Raw genomic sequence first — 24,741 nt, 5'->3', positions numbered from 1 at the left:
GAGAAACTCATCAGTAGAGGCTGGCCACAAAGGGATAAATTCTTTATCCAGAGAAATCCACCAAAAATCCAGTCTGTACCAATTGGCCCTCAGTACTATGTTACTACATGTTTGTCATTAGGGTATCAACAAAGGGAGGAGAGAGTTCTGAGAATCCCACAGTTTTTAGGACATCTCCAAAATTAAACTTAATTGTTGGTATTCTAAATGTGAGATTTATGTACAGTAACCAATGATTGGACCCAATATTGGAGAAAATGAATTGTATAAATCTTGGCACTCTTGGGGGCAGCTGGGTAGCTCAGTGGATTAAGAGCCAGGCCTAGAAACGGGAGGTCCTAGGTTCAAATCTGGCCTCAGCCACTTCCCAGCTATGTGACCCTGGGCAAGTCACTTAACCCCCATTGCGTAGCCCTTACCGCCCTTCTGCCTTGGAGCCAATACACAGTATTGATTCCAAGACAGAAGGTAAGTGTTTAAAAATAATAATAAAAATAAATAAATAAATCTTGGCACTTATCACAAATGAAACTAGGAGACAAAAAAAATTGTGATTCAATAATGGAGTCATAGAGAATTTATAGAGAAATTATAAAATAATATAGTAAAACTTTCCAACAAAATCAGCATATACTTTGATATTTAGTGACTTAGGTACAAATGTAGGTATATGTAAAACAGCAAATTATATGTTGGAAAATTCATTTCAGAAATAGGAAATGACAAAGACTGCTCTCTCACTGCTATATCTCATGAATGCTTTCTCCAAGAAAAGAATTAAGAGGCAAAGGATGTGTTGAGCATCAAGTGAAATCCAATGTAAATGGACTTGTCTACTAGCAGCAATGCAATGATCAAGAACAATTCAGAGGGACTTATGAGAAAGAATGCTATCTACAGTCAGAGAAAGAACTGTGGGAATAGAAACAGAGAAGAAAAACAACTGCTCAATCACAAGGGTCGATGGGGATATGATTGGGAATGTAGACTCTAAGTGATCACCCTAGTGCAAATATCAGTAGTATAGAAATGGGTCTTGACCAATGACACATGTAAAACCCAGAGGAATTGCACATTGGCTACAGATGGGGAGTTGGGGGAGAACAGGGAAAGGACGTTAATCTTGTAACCATGGAAAAAATATTCTAAATTAATAAATTTTTCAAAAAATAATATATATGAACATCAAATGGTATTTTAAAATTTATAATATTTAAGACAGAATTCTTTCATGATGTAGAAGTCACTCCTGAATTCATTGTCTACCATCTTCTTAGAGCTTAAAGAAATGTTAAAAATTAATATAAAATTAAAGGAAAAAATGAGAAAAGATAAGGTATGCAATTAAATTCATTTAAACCAATTATTGATGCTGAAAAATGGATAATGAATAGAAGGAATGGCATTACCAGTGATTATAATGATTTAATACAGAGGTTTAATAGATTTAGTCAATCGGAGAGCTGCACAGGCTGGATAGGCATGTGTGGGTTGAAAGACACACCATTGATAAGATCACAAATCCATTAGAATATTTTAGGATAAACCTCATATCCCAAATGCTATTATATTGAATATGACCTAGTCTGAACTCTGCCATGAATTAGTGTGCCTTTGAGTAAATTGCTTAACTTCCATAAATTCCATTTGTGCCATATGCAAAAATTAGGGGATTGCGTTTAGACCTAAGGTTTCTTTCATTCTGATACTGTTTGATTTTATGAATTCATGACACTTTTGCTCCTGGAATGGCCTAAAAAATTTGTAGGAATAAAAATCATAATTTTAATTTTTTAATTAAATTACATTTGATATTCTAAATATAAAACTCCTAACCTGAAACTCCTATCTCCAAAGTAACCAATTATCTTTAAACTGCCAAATCTCATAGTCTTTTATCAATTTTCATTTGTTAATTTGCTAAGATTTACTCATAAATAGCCAATTTGGCTTTATTTTGTTCTGTTCTCCCTTACCCATTTACTTTAGAATACTAAACATAATTTAGCTTTGATTTAACAAAACTTTGTTGAATATTCACAATTTACAAGGCATCCTTCATTTAAAGAACTATTTGTTAAGCCTTCTATCTTTAGACTAGAAACAAGGCCATAGAATCAAGAAACATTCTTGATTGTTTCTCAGTCATGTCTGACTCTTCATGTTCCTATTTGGGTTTTTCTTGATACTGGAATAGTTTGCCATTTCCTTCTCCAGATCATTTTACAGATGAGGAAACTGGAGCAAACAAAGTGAAGTGACCTGCTCAGGGTCTCTTAGCTAGTAAGTGTCTGAGGCCAGATTTGAACTCAGAAAGATGAGCCATATTCCAGGGCCAGGGCTCTATCCACTGTACCATCTAGTCACTTTCTGCTTCTTGATACAGAGAAGAAAATGATCTTGAGCCAACGGGAAACTATTCAGAGGAAAGCATATATAAACTGACTGCAGGGTTTTAAATGAACAGAACCTTCCACTGTGCTCTTTAGCAAAGTCCTACTTTAATGATTCATTGTGCCTTGGAAATGACCCTGGGAAAAAATCTGGATTCTCAAATGCTGGGCCAATGAAGCACAAGAACTATACAAGACCAGAAAAGCTTCTAGGATAGTTGTGTTACTGGACTAAATGCATCTGAACACCCAGATAACCAAGCAGAGAAGCTCATCCCTTTCTTACTTGACAATACAGTGTTGGATTCTTTTGTCATAAAACAGAAATACATCATGTCCCTTGATCTTGGGCCACTTCTTTCATGGGCTGATCTTTCAGCCACTTCTGCATAGTGCAGAAGAAAAAGAATAAGTCCTGAAATTCAAGAATTGTTAGACTGTTTGAAAACATCATATTCCTCCTTTAAATATAAAATTTTGGTCTCATTATCCAGGTGGGCACATTTGTTAAGAAATGGAACCAGGCCTATATTGATATTCTCACTTCAAATAAAATAAGAAGATACTGAGAAGTTGCAATAAAGTGAAAGGATTACTCACAGACTGTCCAATCAAGAAGGGAATAGGAGAATTTGGGTTTCTAAATTTGAATTCCGAAACTCATCTGCCAGAGGCCATCATATCCCAACCAGCTGACAAGGTCATGGTCTGAGGAAATGGGGTCTGCAAAGCAGACCCCAGAATGAGGGCCCCCCGCTGATCTCCCTCTGTGACTTCTCTCCACAAATTTTCCCCACTAATGGACTTATGATTATTATTCTCTCCAATACAGGAGAAATAATATGAGAGCAAATACCTATAGGATCAATATATATATATATGTATGTATATACCCTACTTTAAGCCCCCTAGGTTATTACCCCCAAAAGATTACAATTACAGAATCAAAGCCCAAAGATTATTGCACATAACCCCTCCTTTCTCAAGCACAAGACACGCTTCAAGGCCTTATAATAAACACTGGCCAAAAGCTTGAGTACTATAATGAATCTTTTCCTACAGTTATTACACTCCAATGAATTTGTTGATGAACAGAAGCCAAGAAGCATTGCTAGGCACTTCAAAGTAACACAAGAAAAACAGAACTTGTAAATTGAGGAAAACCCCCAAACTGGTCTGCTTTAAGCCCTCACACCTAGATATGAAGATGTTTTGGTGTTCATCTCCCAAGCAATTATGATTGATAGTGAAAGCTGACCAAAAGCACAATGATCCTCTCAGCAGGTCAAGGAAGGGATACTAACCTACAAATGGCCTTTATTCACATTAATCATATCTATCACAGAGTATTGTAAAAACCTAGTAAATGATCACAGAATTCTTTGTTGTAGTCACATCACAGGTGTTGTTTAGGTGATTTGATAATATCCAATCAAATTGTAGAATGTCACATACATAGAAGATTGATTGTGTGTCAAAGAAGCATACACCAAAAAAATCTATATAATAAATGAACCATGGTATTAGAGCAGAACACTGCGTGTGATGCCTGCATACATGGGTTGAATGCACGGTGTGTCTCATCTCCTTATTCCGACCATGACATCACATCTTGGCAGAGAGACCTTGGATCCTCAGAGAGGCCACTGGACAGACCTCTGTAACTGGTGCTTGAACAAGTTTTGGAATGAAAAAGACAGGAGCAGCTAATAGTTCATTTATCTATTTCGCATATTTTAATCTGTGAATGTCAGTGGTATTCTTAATGAAAATATTAGAAGGGAACAGGCAGGTATTCCCAGATGATTTTCTACAACAAACTATATCTTCATATGATTGACTAAAAAGTGTGGAGGAAATACAAGATTCCTTTCTGCTTATTACTCATTGTAAAAGACATTGACTCACAGCAAAATGCAGTCTTAAGAGTTCTTTCATCAAAGTATAGACATGCCTCGATTAATGTCATACAAGATCCCTTGTTAGATGCACTAATTGCAGAAGAAATTCAAATTACCAGTATCAAGTGAAGAATAAAGAGGCATGCTCACCAAAGGTATTCACCAACATCATCAAGGACATCCTACACAGAGAAAAACCAAAAGAGATTTTCTGTAAAAATGATAAAGTCCTTCATATGTTCTTATTTGCAGATGACATTGAGCTGATTGCATTGAAATGTGGAACACTTACAAGTCTTCTTCAGTGAGATAGTTTTAGCAAATCACATGAGGGGAGAAAGTAGATAAAGAACATAAAATACCACAGTATGCAAATAATTTGTATTTGGGGGTACAATATACAGTCACGTTAGATTTCATTTATGCAGGAGTGCTAATGAAGCATATATATATATGTGTGTGTGTGTATATATATATATATTAATTATATATATATATGCCTTTCAGCAAAGAACATAAGTGAAAAATGTCACCAATGTGTCGGTTCATCTTACCTTACTGTACTTGTTTGTTAAGGGACATTATTGTAAAGGGCCTGTTTGGTTATAGGACATTTGTCCAAGGAACATTTTTTGAGGTAATTCCTATCTCAGAAGAGAAGCAGCATGTCCTAGTTTACCTTAGAGAACTGGCCTCAGACTCAGAAAGACCCAGATTGAAGTCTTGCTTCTGACATATTGTATTTGTTAATCCTTGGCTTCTCAGTGCCCCATGACACTCTCAAAGCATTATAAGTTATAGAGCAGGTACTAACCTATGTTGGCAGAGGGGGTTAATCTATTCCAGTGAAATCATAGTGCAATTCCTAGGACATAGTATGTACTTGATAATTTCTTCTAAACTTGACTTAACTTGTCACTTCTCTAATTAACTTCCTAAAACTTAGTTTTAAAATTACTATATTGGAAGAGGGAAATTGCCACATTAATGAAATCGCAGATATGACACCCCCTCAAAAAAGAGAGATCTCAGTTCTTGTATACTGACTTTAATGCTTTTGTAGCAGCAGGAGATATTAATAAGTTGGCACATTACTTCTGATGAAGCTCACAGATGTTAATTTTATGGTTGGACTAAATATTTAATTGGTTGCCAAGGATTTAATTTCTAAATCCCAAAATTGAATTACTAAAGTCAAATGGAATGAGAGAGAGAGAGAGAGAGAGAGAGAGAGAGAGAGAGAGAGAGAGAGAGAGAGAGAGAGAGAGAGAGAAAGAGAGAGAGATTCCTCTGACCCAGGGAGCAATTCTAAGGCCCTAGCCAGGGGAAAGGAGTTTCAAGACAATGGGCCTTTCCTGGAGTCTCACACTTCCAGGAAGAGCAAGAAAGGAAGTCAGCCCTTACACTCACCATGGTGACCATCTAAAAGGAAAGAAGTCTGAGATCTCCCATACAAACTCCTCCAGGGTCGAGTTCCACAGCCAAGTGTCCCTCTTCACTCCAAGTCTGAGTGTCTCTCTCCAAGTGTGTCTCTGTTTCAACTTTTAAAGACCTTTTTCTCTTATGTCACTTCCCCTAAATTTTACGTCTATCAATCACAGCTGACGCTCTACTCCAGGACCGCCCACTCTTTCATACATGGGTCACAGACCTCCCACTCAATGTATGAAATGGGTATTCACACCCTTTTGTGGTTAAAATCCAAAATGGGCAGATAAACTTTAAGTATTGTGTTTACACTTTTAGGGATTAAAATCTAAAAACAGACAGAGGATTACAATTTAATCTTCCCAATCAAGGAAGAGCTAAGTACCTTCATTGTTAGAATCAAGGGAGAGCCAAATCCAATCTTCACATAGAGGAGGTCATTCTTTTGCCAGGTCTTTAAAGTTATACAAATACTCACCAAAAGAGAGCTGGAACAAGAAAGAGAGCTATTGCCTACCAGGAAGGATCTCTCATCAGACCAGGTATTTCGGTATAGAACTTCCCATTAAAAGCCCAGATACAGGGTAAGAAACAGAAAGAGATCTAGCAGAGTACCAATATAGCAGACCTATCAACAGGGAAGTGACACAGACTCATGTTATAGGAGTGGACAACACAGAGCCAGGATGGATTGGGCTTCCTGGAAAAGCAACTTCTTTGCATCCTCTTCCCCACCTAGGAGAAAGATATGAGGCTTGGAAGGAATGTTTTGTGCCTTTATTGATACTGTAATGCCCATCAAGTAAATCCTTGAGGAAAGTGGGACCACAAAATCAGGGATTTTTAACCTATTTGGTGTCATGGATCCCTTTGGCACATTCTGATGAAGCCTATGGACCCTTTCTTAGACAATAAACATTTATTAAGAACCTATTATGTGCGGGGCACTATGCTAAGTGCTGGGGGTAAGAACAAGAATGAGTACCCATGCCCTCCAGGATCTTATAATCTAACGGGAGAAGACAACACACAAAAGGAAGCTGAAGGAGGTGGGGGTGAGAGGAAAGGATTTGGGGGTATAATGTTCTTGGAGTCAAAACCAAGCAGAGTGGTTCATGGAAAATGAAGTTACCTGGAAAACATCGAGCCCTCTGTAAAAGAAGGATCTGGGAGGAGTTTCTTGTTCTGCCCTCTAATAAGAGGATGCTGAGAAAGTACATTATTCTGCTCAGAAAAATATCTTAAAATATATAGAATTACAAATGAAACCAATTATTTTGAAATAGAGCTTTTATATAGGCACATATGTATGGATATGGATGTATATATGTAGATATATATATATATATGTATTGGGGGTGGGCTCACATTATTTTTTTAGAATATTTTTTCCATGGTTATATGATTCATGTTCTTTCCCTCCCTTTTTCCTCCCTCCCTGAGATGACAAGCAGTTCCACTGATTAATGCATACTTTATTACTCAAAACTTATATTATTTATGTTTGTAGTAGAATAGTCTCTTAAAAACCACAACTCCAAGTCATATACCCATATAACCAAGTGATAAATTATACTTTTTTCTTCTATGTTTCTATTCCCATAGTTGTAGATGGCATTCTTTTTCATAAGTTCCATGCAATTGCTATTATTAGCAAAGTCTATTACATTTGATCATCCCACAAATGTTTTGGTTTCTCTGTACAATGTTTTCCTGGTTCTGCTCATTTCACTCTGCATCCATTCATGGAGGTCTTTCCATTTCATATAGAAACCAAACACTTCATTTTAAATTTGCCTCTCCATGAATCCTTATTAATTATAATTTTATCACATTATGATCTGAAAAAATTGTATTTATTATTTCTACTTTTCTGCATTTGTTTGTGATGTTTTTCTAGTACATGGTCGATCTTAGTATATGTACTATGTGCTACTGAAAAGAAAGTATATTTCTTTTTATCTCTATTCAGTTTTCTTCAGATATCTATTAACTCTAATTTTTCTAACATTTCATTCACTTCCTTTATTTCTTTCTTGTTTATTTTTTGGTTTGATTTATTTAGTTCTGATAGCGAACAGTTGAGGTCCTCCTGGATGCTATACCATTTGGTGCATAAATTTCTAGTATTGATATAAATAACTTCATTGTTTATAGTACCTTTTAGCAAGATGTAATTTTCCCTCCTTATCTCTTTTAATAAGATCAATTTTTACTTTAGCTTTGTCTGATATCATGATTGCTACTCCTACTTTTTTTACTTTAGATGATGCATAACAAATTCATCTGTGTGTGTTACCCTGTCTCATATGTGTTTCTTGTAAACAGCATATAGTCGGATTTTGTTTTTTAATCCACTTTGCTATCCATTTTCCATATCCAGAATTATGCTATTCTGTTTTATGGGTGAGTTCATCCTGTTCACATTCACAGTTGTGATTACTAATTGTGTATTGCCCTCCGTCTTATTCTCCCCCTTTATTCCTGCTCAATTCTCTCTCACTCTGTTCCTCCTCACCAGTGTTTTGCTTTTTATCACCCCCCCCCAGTTCCCCTTCCCTCCAATTACCTCCCCCTTCCCTTATCTTATTCCGCTTCTACTTCTCTGTAGGGTAACATAAAATTCTATATCCCAATAAGTATATTTGTTTTTCCCTCTCTGAGCCAGTTACAATGAAAGTAAAGTTTAGGAAAAACATTGATTGCTCATGGGTAGGATGAGCTAACATAATAAAAATGACAATCTTACCCAAATTAATTTACTTATTTTGTGCTATACCCATTGAACTACCAAAAAACTGAATTAGAAAAAAACATAACAAATTTCATTTGGAAGAACAAAAGATCAAGGATATCCAGGTATATAATGAAAAAAAAAATGTGAAGGAAGGCGGCTTTGCAGTCCCAGGTCTCAAACTATACTATAAAGCAGTAATCCTCAAAACAGTATGGTACTGGCTAAGAGTCAGAAAGGAGGATCAGTGGAATAGACTTAGGGTAAGTGACCTCAGCAAGACAGTCTATGATAAAGCCAAAGATCCCAGCTTTGGGGACCAAAATCCACTATTTGATTAAAAACTTCTGGGAAAACTGGAAGACAGTGTGGGAGAGATTAGGTTTGAATCAACATCTCACACCCTACACCAAGATAAACTCAGAATGGGTGAATGACTTGAATATAAAGAAGGAAACTATAAGTAAATTAGGCGAACACAGAATAGTATACATGTCAGATCTTTGGGAAAGGAAAGATTTTAAAACCAAGCAAGAGTTAGAAAAAAATCACAAAATATAAAATAAATCATTTTAATTACATCAGATTACAAACAAAACCAATGCAAACAAAATTAAAAGGGAAGCCACAAATTGGGAAACAATCTTCATAACAAAAACCTCTGACAAAGGTCTAACTACTCAAATTTATAAAGAGCTAAATCAATTGTTCAAAAAATCAAGCCATTCTCCAATTGATAAATGGGCAAGGGACATGAATAGGCAATTTTCAGTTAAAGAAGTAAAAACTATTAATAAGCACATGAAAAAGTGTTCTAAATCTCTTATAACCAGAGAGATGCAAATCAAAAAACTCTGAGGTGTTACCTCACACCTAGCAGATTGGCTAACATGACAGCAATGGAAAGTAATGAATGCTGGAGGGGATGTGGCAAAATTGGAACATTAATGCATTGCTGGTGGAGTTGTGAATTGATCCAACCATTCTGGAGGGCAATTTGGAACTATGCCTAAAAGGTGCTAAAAGACGGTCTGCCCTTTGATATATATATATATATGAATTTTTTGACACAGCAAATGAAAAGATTTTATCAGATGTACTTAAAATATTTAAGAGTTGAGAGTACATATAAGATGATACAGTAAAAATCAAACATTGGATTATACCAATAATCTTTTACAAATACTTATATGAGTGATTTTTAGTTTATTTCTTTAGAAATCAAATGAGCATATAGAAACTTGTAGGAAGACCACTACATAGTTCAATTAATTATAAGCCAGTCATATTATTAGTAAATTCAAGTGAAGCACATGTGTTAACAAGAGAATACATTTTAATATTAACCTATAATAGTAAATATTACAGAAAATTGGAAACCATGCATATATTTCCTTATTAAATACTTAAGTAAAAAGAAATGGTTTTCAACTTTTTATTTTAATTTTAAATACTTTAAAATGGATGCATGTGATATATATATATAAGTTCATGGACCTCAATTTAAGAACTTTGAAGAAAAGTTTTTTTCCTGACTTTCTCTGGGCTAAGTATGTGCCTTTTGTATTTGCAAATAAAACCTATCCTCTCTTCAGTATTTTATTAGCTGATGAATTTGAAAGGAAGCTGTAGACCCATTTCCTTTTAGTGAGGAAGCCTAGACTTGAGCTGTATTTGATGTTCCCAAGAGAAATCCTGGGTTGGGGCCTAAATCATCAAGTTGTTCAGAAGCCTTTGTACTTGGACCCAATCTGTGTGAATCCAGAACTTTGATTCTGAGTCATGAGTTACACATACAACAATTCTGTGACATAGGAATTGCAAGTATATTTTTCTCCACCTTACCTTTCAGAAAATATATGCTGTTTCAGATTAAGTGACTTGCCTAGGTTCCTTCAGCCTGTGTTCCTCCACAACAAATATAGTTAAATATCAAGGGCAGGATTCAAACTCAGGTCAAACCTTCCACTATACCATAAGCCTCTTGATCTACGCAAAGCAGGAGATAAAAAATCCATTAGAGGAAAATATGGGATGCTGAATTTTTAGTGCCCTATTTCACAATCTTCTGCTCCCTTTTTTATTCCAGACCCGTCCCCCAACTGACCTCAGTTTTAACTTTGATGCGAATAAACAGCAAAGGCAGCTCATTGCAGAACTGGAAAACAAAAACAGGTAAATCTCTTCATTACAAACAAGCAACTACTTTGTAGATTGCACTGTGACAGGTCTAGCCCAGCCCAAGGGGGCAGCTCACACTAAGCTCACATATCACTAAGGAAGAAAGCACTCTTTAAGGCATTGCTTACTCAGGGAATTCCTGTTTGAAGGAGGGCCCCAAACTGCCATTTGAAAAACAGTTGTTAGTTGTTTCTTCATGAAATTAACTCACTGTATATTAATGTCTTTCTGTCCAGGTCAAGTTTCACTTCCACAGTGCCATCCAATGCAACCTCTAGTTATTCTTCTCAGCTTCCCACTCTTGCCCTTTGTTCACTATTTTATCCAACTAATTTCTCATGTGCAAATTAGTCTGGCCCAACCAACAATATTACTTATAACCAACTGCCTACCAAGAGGAAATTAAAAGAGCATCATAAGTAAAACTAGTTAAAATCTAGTTAAAATATTGATAAAACAGGTGACTTAACTGCCCTACTTAGAAGAGAAAGGAACCAGGACACAGACTTAGGGCTTTTTAAGATAAGACAATGAATCAGTCACTCTGACTGGGGAAAAAAATGGATTGTAGCCATTAGAAACCAAGAATAACCAAAAACTACACTCCTGGAAGATGAATGGTATGAGAGTTTTTCCTAAATTCTCATTATAGAACTATAAAGAGTTCTCTTTATTTTTACCAAGAGAGGAATAGATGAACACTTCCCAGTTGCTTTTATCCTAAACTTTTTAAAATCCTGTGCAAGAATATTTCTATTCATTTTAACTATTGCCATAGGGTTTTGTCTTTTCAAAAAAGCCAATTTAAATTTTATTTTGGAAGCATTTTTTCATAATTCATATTGGAAGATACAACACCAAGAAGAGTATGTTGGGAGGGAGAGAGAGGGAGGGAGGGGGGGAGGTCTGAAGGGGTGCTTTGGTAGATAGCATCAATTCTGAAAAACTTTAAAATAAAATAAAGCTTTGGAGCCTAGAAAATTTTATATTTTAAATAGTTGTAATTTTTATCTTGATTTTTATTTCCCTTTTTTCCTTCTTTCTTTCTAGAGAAATCCTTCAAGAGATTCAGCGCCTCCGCTTGGAGCATGAGCAAGCTTCTCAACCAACCCCTGAAAAGGCCCAGCAGAACCCTACACTCCTAGCCGAGCTCCGGCTTCTTAGGTAAGAAGCAGCCCTCCTATATCTTTGTGAGGCCAAATCTGCTTTTCAAACTATTTTAGGGAGAGAAGCTTAGACCTTGGAAGAAAGAAACAATAGGATGGATTCTCAGTGCCTATTAGAGGAGGCTTTTTGCAACTCTTGCAACTTGAGATTTACTTCATTATCTTTACTTTTAACATTTTACTTCAGTGGCTCTGTAATCCACTCAATATTAGTATTTTATTTAGTATGGATTATAACCCATTCATGGCATCTCATTTTCTGTATTTCTTATCCATAGTCTTCCATAGATCATCTACCAAGGATCTACTTGACACAGTAAAGGACTTCTAAGTCATTTTATATTCTATGGGTATGACAAAAGCATTTGCGCTCTACGCAGCCCATGTAACCAGGCTATCCCCTTTTCTTTTATACTTCCTTGTAAGTCTTTGACAATATCTTAAACGTTATTTCTTACCCATAAACCATCATTAGAAAAATGCTTTAGTCTACTTGTGGCTACTCTGTATGTCTCTCCCCATTCCCCTTTGGGTCACTTGTAACTTCTCATCAGTTGTACTCCATATGAATATAGAGACAAAAGAATTTTGTAGTTCTCTTTTTTTTATCCTTACCTTCTGTCTTAGAATCAATACTGTATATTGGTTCTAAGACAAAAGAGTAGTAAAGGTTAGACCATGGGGATTAAGTGACTTGACCAGGGTCACACAGCTAGGAAGTATTTGAATACAGATTTGAACCCAGAACCTCCCATCTCTAGGCTTGGTTTTTAATCCACTAAGCCACTTATCTGTCCCTTAAAGTTCTCTTTTTATAAACCTCCACAAAGTCCTCCTCTTTTGCCACATGGAAGGGTAAAGGTTACCCTAGGTTCTTAAAGGCTCTTTGCAGAGCATAAGCTCCAGCAGATCCAGCCATGTTGCCATGGTTTGAGCATCAGACTATACCTATCTTCCAAGGACTGGCCTCACTAAATATGGAGAAGAAAGGCTCATCACTGGTACAGTGGCTACTGAGGGATGAATTCTTGGGCTATGACAACCCATAAAACAAAAATACAAAATCACTTTTAGTCCTGTGTGGCCCTCTTCTTCTGTGGTGATAGTGTCAGAATGACAGAAAGGGGAGCACAAGGTTATAAGAATTGTAAAGTTTTTAGACCATCTATAAACTTGAATTGTTGTGGCCCCTCTTCTCACTTAATAATCTCATCTGTTCCTAAGGGTTGCAATATCAGCTGTGCAGGTGATTCCATGTCTGTTTATCCAGCTCTAGTCTCTGTGCAGCAGAAGACCTGCCCCCTGCCTGATAGACATTTTTCATTAGATATATGTTGGATTCTCAAGCTCAGCCTATCCAAAACAGAATTCATTCTTTCTCCCCACACCTTTCTTACATTCTATTCTCCTGCAGACACTAACATTCTTACTCTCTCTTGTATATACAACATGCCATCTCCCTTCTCCAAGCCTTTGTGCTAGCTTTTTCTCATGCCTAGGATGCTCTCCCTCTCAACTTTGGATTTCTGGAATCCTTGACTTCCTATAAACTCTGCTCAAATGCCACCTCCTCCAGGAGAACTTTCCATCCTTCTAGGGCCATCTTCTAGGTTATCTTCCACCTATTCTGTATTTATTTATCTTGTATATTTTGATTTATACATGTTGTTAGTCCCATTAAAATGTAAGTTTCTTGAGAACAGAGACTTTTTCCCTTTTTCCTTGGGTCCTCAGTAGTTAGCACAATATCTGGCACAGAGTGAGAGCTTAAGAAATGCTTGTCAATTGATTGATTAGGATCAAATTATTTAGTACTACAAAGAACTTAGTAAACATTTAGTGTGATTCCCCATTTTGTACATGAGGGAACTTAGGACCATGAAGGTTCAATGATTTGTAAAAGACCACTCAGATAATAAGAGCAGAACTGTCTGTGAAACCAAGTTCTTCTCTAGTAAGAGAAAGAATAGAGAGCAACCAGGTGACTCAGTGGATAGGGAACCAGGCCTGGAGACAGGGTCCTGGGTTAAAATCTGGCCTTCAATACTTTCTATCTGTGTGACCCTGGCCAAGTCATTTAAACCCCTGTTCCTAGCCCTTATCACTCTTCTGCCTTAGAACAAATGGTTCTAACAGAAGGTAAGGATTTTAAGAGAGAGAAAAGGGTTCAAAAACATATCTCTTCCTGAGAACAACACTATGTTTTGCACCCAGATGGTGCCTGTTGATACAATTAATCAAGAGAAAGAGATCAAATGAGACTTCAAGCTGTATAGAATCACATAGAGCTCATTAGCATTCCTGGAATCCCTAAAGGGACATGGACTAATGTCTTATACAAAAGACCTTTCCACACAGAAGTCCTGGATATCACACACATAAAATTGCCCCCAAATTTCTATACTATTGGTTTAGAGATCAAAAAGGAAGATTTCAATAAGCTTGGGGAGGAAGACAGCCATGGGACAGCTAATATTTGTCATTGTTATGTTAGGCCATTCTGGGCAAATGCTCCCCCTGATGAGTATCATATTAGGAACTAATGGTGCTCTCTGTTTCCTCTCCTACTGTGTATGTACACAGTCAGGCCTGTCTCCCAGAGTTTCTAAACACTAGGGTACCTTGCCTTTGTACAGAAGTGGGAAGGCAGGCTGAACTCCATGGAACCGGAGGATGCTGACTTCTCATTACAGACTTATGTATAGTAGCTTTCCTTTCTCAAAGAGCTCTCTGTTCTAGTTGTAATTTTTGCCAAGAGAAGAAAGACTTCAGCTAGGGGAGAGAAGATGGTGTGTAAAGGCAGAGAAATGTGTAAGGGAGACATTGAAAACCTTTTGAACATAAGGGCAGGTTTATTAGGCAGAAGGGAGACAAGCCATATCATGCCACATGATCATATCTTAAAACTACTGCTGCTGTATGAATGTAGGTCATGTACTATGGGACTCAGAGACAATACAAAGGGCTAAGCAGGAAGCAGGCCTGATGATATAGACCTGCTATTGTTCCAAGGATTCCTGGGCTCTGGGGCCTAGATGTTCTCTATCAAGATCTGAGAGGTAGAATAGGGTGGTATTTGTGATGGTTTAAAGTGGTTTGACTTTGGCAGGAATATGCTGTCTCCCTCAGGCTTCCTTGCTATTTTAGTTAATCTGGCTTGCCTGCCTGTCAGTAAGGCCCTATCTACACCAAAATACTTTGAACAATACTTTCTATGACATCAAAGAACTGGAAACAAAGTAGATGTCCATCAGCTGGAGGAGCATCTAAATAAATTGTAATATTTGAATATAATATAATTTGAATATAATAGAATAATTTTGTGGCATTTGAAATATTGAATATGGTGCATATAGAGAAGCTTGGGAAAAGTGATAGGAACTAATGTAGAGTGAAATAAATGGAACCAGAACCATTGATGCTGTAACAGTATTATACAAATAGCCAACTTTCAAAGACATATAACCCTAATTTTTTAACGTATTGCTTCCCTCTTGTATACCTAGAAAGCTATCTCTTATAGCAAAGAATGAAAAACAAAGAGGGAGAAAGAATTTCAGCAAAACTCTCCAATAATCCATCAGCCAAGTATGGCAGCATATGCTGTGTCCTACATCTATAACCCCCCCCCATCTGCAAAAAAGAAAAAATGGGTGTGCTTAAGGCCTAAGGCTGGTATATTTTGTAAAGATAATGACCAAAACTGGCCCAAGAGAAGAGTTGAGAAAGTGTTCCTCCCTTCCCTTCTTTGAAGAGGTGGGAAAACATTGCCTACCCTGTCCAACTTGGTCTGTATAGGATAGTTTGGCTGAGGTGCTTTTTTTTCTCCCTCTCCTTTTTTTTAATTATAAGGAATAACTCATTATTCAGAGAAGGAAGAGTAATATATTTGGAAATGAAGATGATGTAAAAACAAAAGACATCAATAGCTATCTTAAAGGAAAGACCAGGCATGTCAAATTAACATTATTTCATTTTATTTTATTTTATTTTATTCTTTAAACCCTTACCTTTCATCTTGGAATCAATACTGTGTATTGACTCCAAGGCAGAAGAGTGGTAAGGGCTAGGCAATAAGGGTCAAGTGACTTTCCCATGGTCACACAGCTAGGAAGTGTCTGAGGCCAGATTTGAACCTAGGACCCCCTGTCTCTAGGCTTGGCTCTCAATCCACTGAGCCACCCAGCTGGTCCCATCATTTCCTTTTTTTGCAGGGATTCTAATTTGGTAGATCAGGGCAATACCATAAAATTTGCCTGGATTTTGGTAAGGTATTTGATAAAAGTTCTTATGCTATTCATATAGAAAAGATGGAGAAAATGGACTAGATGATGACACACTTAAATGGATTTAGAATTGTTTGAACTTTTTTAAAATCTAAAGTTATTAATGATTTCATGTTTACTTGGCAGAAAGGCTAGAGTGGAGTGCCCCAGGAATCTCTGCTTGGCTCTTTCTTTCTGTGTAACATTTTTATCAATGGCATGAATAAATGGTACAGATGGCATTCTTATCAAGTTTGTAGATGACACAAAGCTAGTAGGGATATCCAACCCACTGGATGACAATCACGATGTAGAAAAGATCTTGAGAAATTAGAGTTTTGTACAAAAGCCAATAAGATGAAATTTATTTAAGACTAGCGTATGGTCTTACATTTGGATTTAAAAAATCATCTTTGCAAGTATAAGATGGGGAAGAGATGATTAAAAAGTAGTTGTCAGAAAAAGACCTAGTATTTGTAATAGACCAAGAGCTCAATATGAATTAGCAGAATAATATGGCACCAAAAAAAAAAGAGGGGGGGAGTCTTAGGCTCAAAGAAAGGCAGGGGAACCAAAGACATGATGGTTCTGTTATTCTTTACACTGGTCAGATCATATCTTGAGCATTGTGTTCAGTTCATGGTGTTACAATTTAAGGAGGATATTACTAAATTAGAGAATGTCCAGCAAATGATAAACAGGAAGGTTGAGGGCTTTAAGTCTGTGTGACATGAGAATCTGTTGAAGGAACTGAATGTAGCTAACCGAGAGAGAATAGATATCATAGCTATATACAAGTATTTGGATAGCTTTTGTGTGAAATAGGGATTAGACTTGTCCCATTCTGCCCCAGGAGGAAGAAGCAGGAGCAGTAAGTGAAAAATTTCAAAGAAGCAAACTGATGTCAGGAAATATTTCCTAACAATTAGAACTTTCCTAAAGTAAAATCAGCTTCCTCCTGAGGGAGCAGCTTCTCCTTCCTTGCCAGACAAAGATCTGAGAACCAATGGCAAGTATGCTATAGCAAGGATTCCTGCTGAGATTGAGGTTGGACTAGATGGCCTCTGAGAATGGTCCCCGTCAGTTCTAAAATACTATGATTCTGAGTTCTAAATTTCCATTTCCCCAATGCAGTTTTTATCCAGTGTCAAAAAATCAATTTTATACAGTTTTTCAAAATGAATATTTCAGCATAGGGAAGAAGCAGGAATTATTCTTTTCTGGGAATCCTTTTCTCTAAAGTTTCTCTTCTGATAGTTCTTTCCTTCTTGGACAGGCAGAGGAAGGATGAATTGGAACAGAGAATGTCTGCACTTCAGGAAAGCAGGAGAGAGCTGATGGTACAGCTAGAAGGGCTCATGAAGTTGCTGAAGGTAAGAACTGTGGACCCACAAAGAACTCTCTCATCTGCCCAGGACCTTCTCTCCCTTGGCCTCCATAGCTGAGGTTCTGCCTTGATTGTGATGTTGGAACAGGGCCTAATTTTAATCACTGCTTCTAAGTCCTGGATTTAGCAAAACCTCATTAGTTAGTGGAAATTCCCATCTAACTTAGTGAAAATGTGAAGCTAAGAATATTTAAAAATAATTTTATTACTTTTATAATTTTATTACTTTTAAGTTCATAAGGTAACCTGAACTAAGCAATTGACCTTGAGATAATTGCTTTAATGACTAGGTAAGAATGGTTTGTAATTAGCATATTATTTATCTGTAGATTAATGCTTCTAAATAGGAGCTTCTTTAGGAAAAGTTTTCAATTATATTATTTTAGGTGTTCTGCCTACAGTTTTTTACATTCTTGACATTAAATAATCATTAAGTAAACTGAGATATATATAGTATACTTCAGTAATGCTGATCACAACTCATCTATCTTATTCATTTCTTTTCCACTTGTGGCAAATCATAAAATTCACCCTGGAGGTGAGTGTGAGTGGGGGAGATGCATCAAATGGAAAATATAAATTATTACTTACCAAAACCCTTCTTCATGGACAATGTAAAGAAAGAGCAACCTGGCCCTTATTCTAATAAAATACTAATTAATATTTTATTGGGAGTGAAATAAGAGTCTACCTTAAGTTAGACATATTGGGAAACTGTATAGGAGAAGGCTTATTGAAGTCCCACTTTATTCTGGGGGATAAAATAAACCTCAGGATTTGGGCCTTTTTAAACCAGCACCTGGGACAAGGAAAGACCCTCCTGGCACTTGGATCTCTCTGCTCATGTATACTGGGCACCATACACAAAGTGTCAGCAATCCCAGAGCAGCTTTCACTTATGCCCTTAGCTCTGAAGTCCTGCCTGTCCAGAACCATTAAGCTCTGCAGGAGGACACTGACATTCAGACACTCCCAGATTCTCTTCGGGGGCCACCGTCCTCCTTGGCTTCCCTCTCCCTCTTCCAAGAGACACGTGTGGGGAACAGGGACCCATGGTGATTAACTGGGGTTGTTTCAAGGTCATGATCCCAATGCAGACTCTTAATCATTCAGTTATGTAAGTATCAGAGTGACCCTCAAGAGCCGGACTTCCTAGGAGTTGCCCTGAAAGGGTTTATAATTTAGCAAAGGGAGAAGACTATATGCAAGTAAAACAGTTCAACCAAAAACAAGTCCCTGTATGATTCAATGTAAAGAATGTCTACTACAGATCATAAGGGATAGAATGCAGTTCTAGGATAAGGCTTTGGGGAGAGGAGACCTGAGTTGGAATTTAAAGGAAAGATGGGATGTTAATGGGCAACTAGGTGGAATACTGGATAGAGCACTGACTTGGAGGCAGGGAGACTCCTCTTCTTGAGCTCAAATTTGGCTTCAGGCACTGACTAGCTGTGTGACTCTGGGTAAATCAATTAACCCTGTTTGTCTCTGTTTCCCATCTGTAAAATAAGCTACATCCAGGGGGCAGCAGGGTGGCTCAGTGGATGGAGAGTCAGGTCTAGAGATGGGAGGTCCTAGATTCAAATCTGGCCTCAGACACTTCTTAGCTGTGTGACCCTAGGCAAGTCACTTAACCCCCATTGCCTAGCCCTTAAGGCTCTTCTGCCTTGTGTATTGATTCCAAGACCGAAGGTAAAGGTTTTAAAAAAAAAAGTTAGATCCAGAAGTGGCCAACCCCTCATAAAGAGTCAGACACAACTAAAAACACCTGCATGACAATGTCCTCTTCTTACCTCATGGTGAAAACTAGGGCTCGGAGTAAATGATTTATCCATGGTCCTATAGCTAGCAACTCTGAGAGGCAGAAGTCAGAACCAGGCCCTATTCTGATCCTAAGTCTAGCACTCCTTCAGTTACACCATCATCTTCAACATCAGATACCCTTAATTATACAGTGGGAATGTAACCCTGATCTGAAATCATTGCCAGGGACTATAGCAGTGATCTCAAAGCATCTTTATTCATGCCCTTATTGCCTCTTATTTAGCTTCCCTTTGCTCTACTGGAAGAGTTCATCCGAAAAATGAGGATGGTTCTGCTTTCCCACCCCCAAAGACCTCACTGAAGAGAGCCCTAAAATGTCAGCTCAAAAGCATTATGTCCTTTTTGGAGCCAAATAATGGCCCTTTTCAAACAGACTCCGGATCAGTCCAGGACTCTGATGGTTGTCTGGTGGTTGGTTACCCTTTAACTAGTTTAAAGTCACAGTTGGGGGAACCTAGGCCTGTCTTTGGCTCCTGTCAGAATCTGGAGCCACAAGGGACTCTGAAAGCTTTGCTTCGTGACAGCACCATGTGCAATGAGCACGAAAACATTCGGAGGACAGAAGGTGGTGTTCAGATCTCCCCACTGTCTCCCTATTAACCACTTAGAAAGTTGGCCCCAGTTATTATTCAAAAGCAAATGCCATGTGATCTGGAGTGAATTTTTCATATGCCAGGAGAACTGACACATCTTCATCTCCAACTGGATAACCTGGACCAGGTCCTTTTAGGTCAGTTGATTGCTGTAAATAGAGTCTGAAAAGCAGTCACAGGGCCATGTGTGCCCTCCTGTATGCTCTGTAAGTGCAGCCACCATTATTTGTAAATACCACCAGTCTGAATGGCTTAAGTGCCAAGAACTCATGGTACAACCCCTTCTCCCAAGGCCTGAAAGGGTATAATTAAAGAAGGGGAAAGACACCTGTTAGAAGGAAGGAGCTAGATTCTAGATGCAGAATCAGATTTCATCTCCTTCCTGTGATATATGGAAGCAATACAGATAAATTAAATCACAAAATCATCTGGTATGTACTAGATGCAAAAAAGGCATTTTTATCCTTTTAATGGTGTGGAAATCTTGTGGATTTCTCTAGTGGACAGCTAAAAGACGTACATATTGACTTTCATTTGTACTAACAAACTATGTGACTATAAACAACTTAACTTAAAACTCCTTGAGCCTCAATTTCCTCATCTAGAACATGAAGAAATTGGATTATGTTTCTTCCTGTTCAAAGAAAATATAATAAATCATTTCCCCTGCTGATTTCCATTATAATTTTATAGATATTCTCTCACAGGGGAAAAAAATTGTCCTCTAGCACAATAAAAATCACCCCTCTAAAGAATCCTAGTTTTCATTTCAAAGTCATATTCTGCTTTTATTGATGTATAGTCTGCTTGTATTTAATTCAGTACAACTCAGAAAACATGTATCAAGCACTATTATGTTCAAAGCACTGAGATCACAAAGACAAAAATGAAACAGTCTGGGCCCTCTAAGAACTTCTATTCTAATTGGAGGCAAAGGGGGAGGAAATATAAGATGGATCTTAATAAGTAAATATAGGGGGAACTAGGTGGCTCGGTGGTTAGAGAGCCAGGCCTAGACACAAGGGGTCCTGAGTTCAAGCCTTGGAACCAATAATTAGTATCAATTCTGAGGCAGAAGGTAAAGACTTTTAAAAATAGTAATAACAAGTAAATACAGGTGTAACTTGTATGTGACCCACAACTGAAATTATTTAAACCAACTGAGCTCAGGCCCTTCCTCATTCTTCGTTCCAAGTCTGGATGTTTCCTCCAAGGCCTCCCATCACTCTCTCTCCATTCCCAGGCTTGAAGATACAAGATGCTTAAACAGAACCACATCTGCACTTTAATAAATAGTATATTTGTAAGGGAAATGATTAGGTAGGCTCTTATTGCACACCTCTTAATGAGAGGTGTGTTCTAAATGTTCACATCCTTTTTTCCAGAGGATGCGCTACAGCCTACTATACATAGACTAGCACCCCATCCCCCTAATCCCTATCCTTCTCATTGCCCAGCCCATCTAGACAGTATTTGAGTATCCAGAGAAGCCCTGCCTCAAAAGAATCATGTCATCCTGAAAAGGTTCTAAGTGGTAATTCTGTTTCTAGGTTGAGCTTTCTTTTTAAAAAACCTTTAGCTTCTATCTTAGAATTGATTATCATACCTCAGTCCACTGAGCCTATATGAAGTAGGAGCCTATATGATTTTTAAGGTCCCATAGGCCTGAACAACTCTTGATAGACTCTCATAAAGAACTGCCAGACAAGCACTTGCTCCATCATCCTAGAGCTAAGGCAATTCCCAACTGCCACAGATGCTCAAAATTCAATACTTTGAAGTAAAGGCATAATTAGGATACTCTTTCTTTTAAAACCCTTACCTTCCATCTTGGGATCAATACTGAGTATTGGTTCCAAGGCAGAAGAGCAGTAAGGGCTAGGCAGTTGAGGTTAAGTGACTTGCCCAGGGTCATGAAGTGTCTGGGGCCAGATTTGAAGACAGAATCTCCCAATTCTAGGCCTGGTTCTCTATCCATCAAGCTACTTGGCTGCCCCTCTAATTGGTGTCTTTAATATTTTTGCATTTCAATAAAGTTTTACATTTTCCAATAATATTTTTAAATCCACAGCAGATAGATTCTACTTTAAATTTCTTTTTTTTAACCTATAGGACAACTAGTAAAATCAATCAATCAACAAATACTTCTTAAGAGCCTCTTGTGCTTAGGCACTGTGTGAGGCCCTAGACATTAAAAAGCAAAAGTGAAGCAGCACTTGCTCTCAAGGACCTTATTTGCTACCGTACAGAAAAACAGCGTATGTACATATAAAAACATACAAAATACAAGGTAAATTGTAAGGAGGAAACACTGACCACTCCTTGGGTCAGCAAAGGTGCCTTTGAATTGACTTGAAGGAAGTGAGGGATTCTGTGAGGAAGGACAGCAGGAGGAGACGACATGTCCTGGGTGAGGAACAGTAAGGAAACCAGCACTGCAGAATGTGGAGCCGTCTCACCCAAGGCCTTCCAGCTCCAAAGAGGAGTTTCTTTTGTATCCTATAGGCAAAATTCAGGGACTTCTGGGATTTAGTGAGCAGGTATGGGTCAGATTGGTGCTTCAGGAAGGGCCTCTGGCACCTGTGTTTAGGATGAATCAATTGAGAGATATTTGAGGCAGGAAAACCAATCAGAAAGCTAATACCATAGAGCAAAAGAGGCGTTGAGGGCCTCTGCCAGGATGAGAGATGGTCCAGTAGCAAGCAGGGATATTGTGGAAGCAAAGCTAACAGTGTCTGGTAAATTATTGAATATCTATAGTAAGATAGAGTAGAGTTTAGTGGGACTCTTAATTTTCTATCCTGTGTTGCTCAAAGGTTAGTGTTGCCCATGAAAGAAATTGGGTGGGGAGTGGAGGATCACACAGGTAGGGGCAGGGGTAGGTAGCTAGGGGACTCAGTGGTTAGAGAGCTAGGCCTAGAAATGGCAGGTCCTGTGTTCAAATGTAGCCTCAGACACTTTCTAGTTGTATGACCTTGGGCAAGTCACCTAACCCCAGTGGTCCAGCCCTCACCATTCTTCTACCTTGGAACTGATTACTTAGTATTGATTCAAAGATGGAAAATAAGGATTTTTAAAAATTAAAAAGAAAGAAAGAGGAAAGTGGGAAATTCAAAAGAGAAGTAGGATTTGGGGGGGAAATAATTCCATTTTGGAGATGTGGAGTTTGAGATGTCTGAGGGGCATCCACAGTGTGAAATACCCAAAGGGCTTTTGGTGATGCAGGGCAGAAGATCAGGTGGATGTGTAGGGCTAAATATTTGATTTAACAATAGTAGCTAGCATTTAATAATAGCAGCTCACAGTTACAGAACACCTGCTATGGGCCAGACATTGTACTAAGCAATTTACAAATATGATTTCATTCGATCCTCACAGCAACCTTGGGAGGTAAATGTTATTGCTATCTCTTTTTTACAGTTGAGGAAACTGAGGCAAAGAAATTAAATGACTTGCCTAAGGTCATAAAACTAATTTCTGAGACTGGATCTGAACTGAGGTCTTCCGGACTCCAGGCCCAGTGTCCTAACCACTATCCTACTGTATTGGGAGGCATCCGAATAGAGATGATACTACATCCATAGTAAGGGTATGGGGGTATGGATGATGTGACTCATCAAAAAGAGACTGAGAAGGAGGACGTAGAGGACCCAGAAAGATCAGGATCATGAAAACCCAGAAGGAAGAACGTTTCCCAGAGGGAATGCCCTTGGCTCTTTCCTCCATGTCTTTAAATTCCTTAAAGACAGGGGATTGCCTTCTACTCGATGCCTTTCCTGGTCCCTCAGCTATAGATTTCTCCTTCTCCAAGGTTACTTGTTATCTTCTGCATGTGTATTTTGTATATGCCTCTATATATACATCTTGTCTTCCTAATTAAAACATAAACTCCTTAAGGATGGGGATGATAGAAGTTTTTTCTTTACGTTGTCAGGGACTGGCATAACAGGCTCTTGAGAAATGCTTGTCTGAATGATTAATTAATATAGCAAGTGGCAGATATCAAATACTACAGAAAGCTCAAGAAGGTTGGAGTGACTTTTGTGTTCAGAGTATAGGTTGGTCTCCTTCCTGGAGAAGGTGTAGACTTGAAGGAAACTCAAAGCTTTCCAAAGTAAATAGAGACAGCCACGGTGAGAAATGGAGTTCTGAGTTGGAGGAAGGAGAGTTAGCCCTTGATAAGATGATAGAAAATAAAAAGGTACAGAGAGGAGAAAATGAAAAAAGGGTATCTGTCTAATTAGCTTAAAAGCAAGATTGGAGCCTCTTCCTGAACAGGAGAGACCTCGGTACTCTGAGGAAGAAGGGGCTGCTTGTCTTCCCAAGAATATAAACCAGGGTAGCTAGGTGGCTTAATGGATAGAGAACCAGGTCTAAAAATGAGGTCCTGAGTTCAGATTTGGCCTCAGATACTTCCTACCAGTATGACCTGGCTAAATCTCTTAATCCCCATTGCCCCGCCCTTACCACTCTTCTGCCTTGGAACTAGTACATAGCATTGATTCTAAGATGGTAGGTAAGGGTTTTTAAATAAATAAACAAATTTTTTAAAAAGAGAGAATGCCAAAAACCATTAGGTGAGAGATCACACAGCAAGGAGGACAGAAAAAGAAGAGAAAGTTGTGGTAATTGATGATTCCTCATAAATCCAGCCTATTGCTAAGTCTTATAGTTTCTACCTTCACAATACCTTTCCTTTACACCCCTTCTCTCCACTCACACAACTGCCACCCTGGTATATAGCCCCTCATCACCTCACACCTGGATTATTGCAATAGTCTGACTCAAGTTTCTCTCTGCCCAATAAAGCGCAACTTTAACTATGTTACTCAATACCCTCCTGTGGTTCCCTTTTACTTTCAGAGTTCA

At 38.1% G+C, this 24,741-nt stretch overlaps 1 protein-coding gene across 12 annotated transcripts in view; it reads left to right on the top strand.

Moving 5' to 3' along the window:
- The window catches only part of DTNB (dystrobrevin beta), a 398,765-nt gene that overhangs the window by 310,321 nt on the left and 63,703 nt on the right, over positions 1–24,741 (top strand). For all 12 annotated transcript variants that reach the window (XR_008915458.1, XM_056813141.1, XM_056813139.1 and 9 more), the window contains 3 exons: positions 10,546–10,631; positions 11,688–11,801; positions 17,345–17,441. Coding sequence is in view for 11 of the 12 variants with exons in the window: in XM_056813141.1 (XP_056669119.1) it covers positions 10,546–10,631; positions 11,688–11,801; positions 17,345–17,441 (297 nt within the window). In the remaining variant the exon portion in view is untranslated. The remainder of the gene's footprint in view (positions 1–10,545; positions 10,632–11,687; positions 11,802–17,344; positions 17,442–24,741) is intronic.

The sequence above is a fragment of the Monodelphis domestica genome, chromosome 1, assembly GCF_027887165.1.
Source record: "Monodelphis domestica isolate mMonDom1 chromosome 1, mMonDom1.pri, whole genome shotgun sequence".
Lineage (NCBI taxonomy): Eukaryota > Metazoa > Chordata > Mammalia > Didelphimorphia > Didelphidae > Monodelphis > Monodelphis domestica.
The sequence above is the reverse complement of the archived record's forward strand: the minus strand, read 5'-3'. Positions and strand labels throughout refer to the sequence as shown.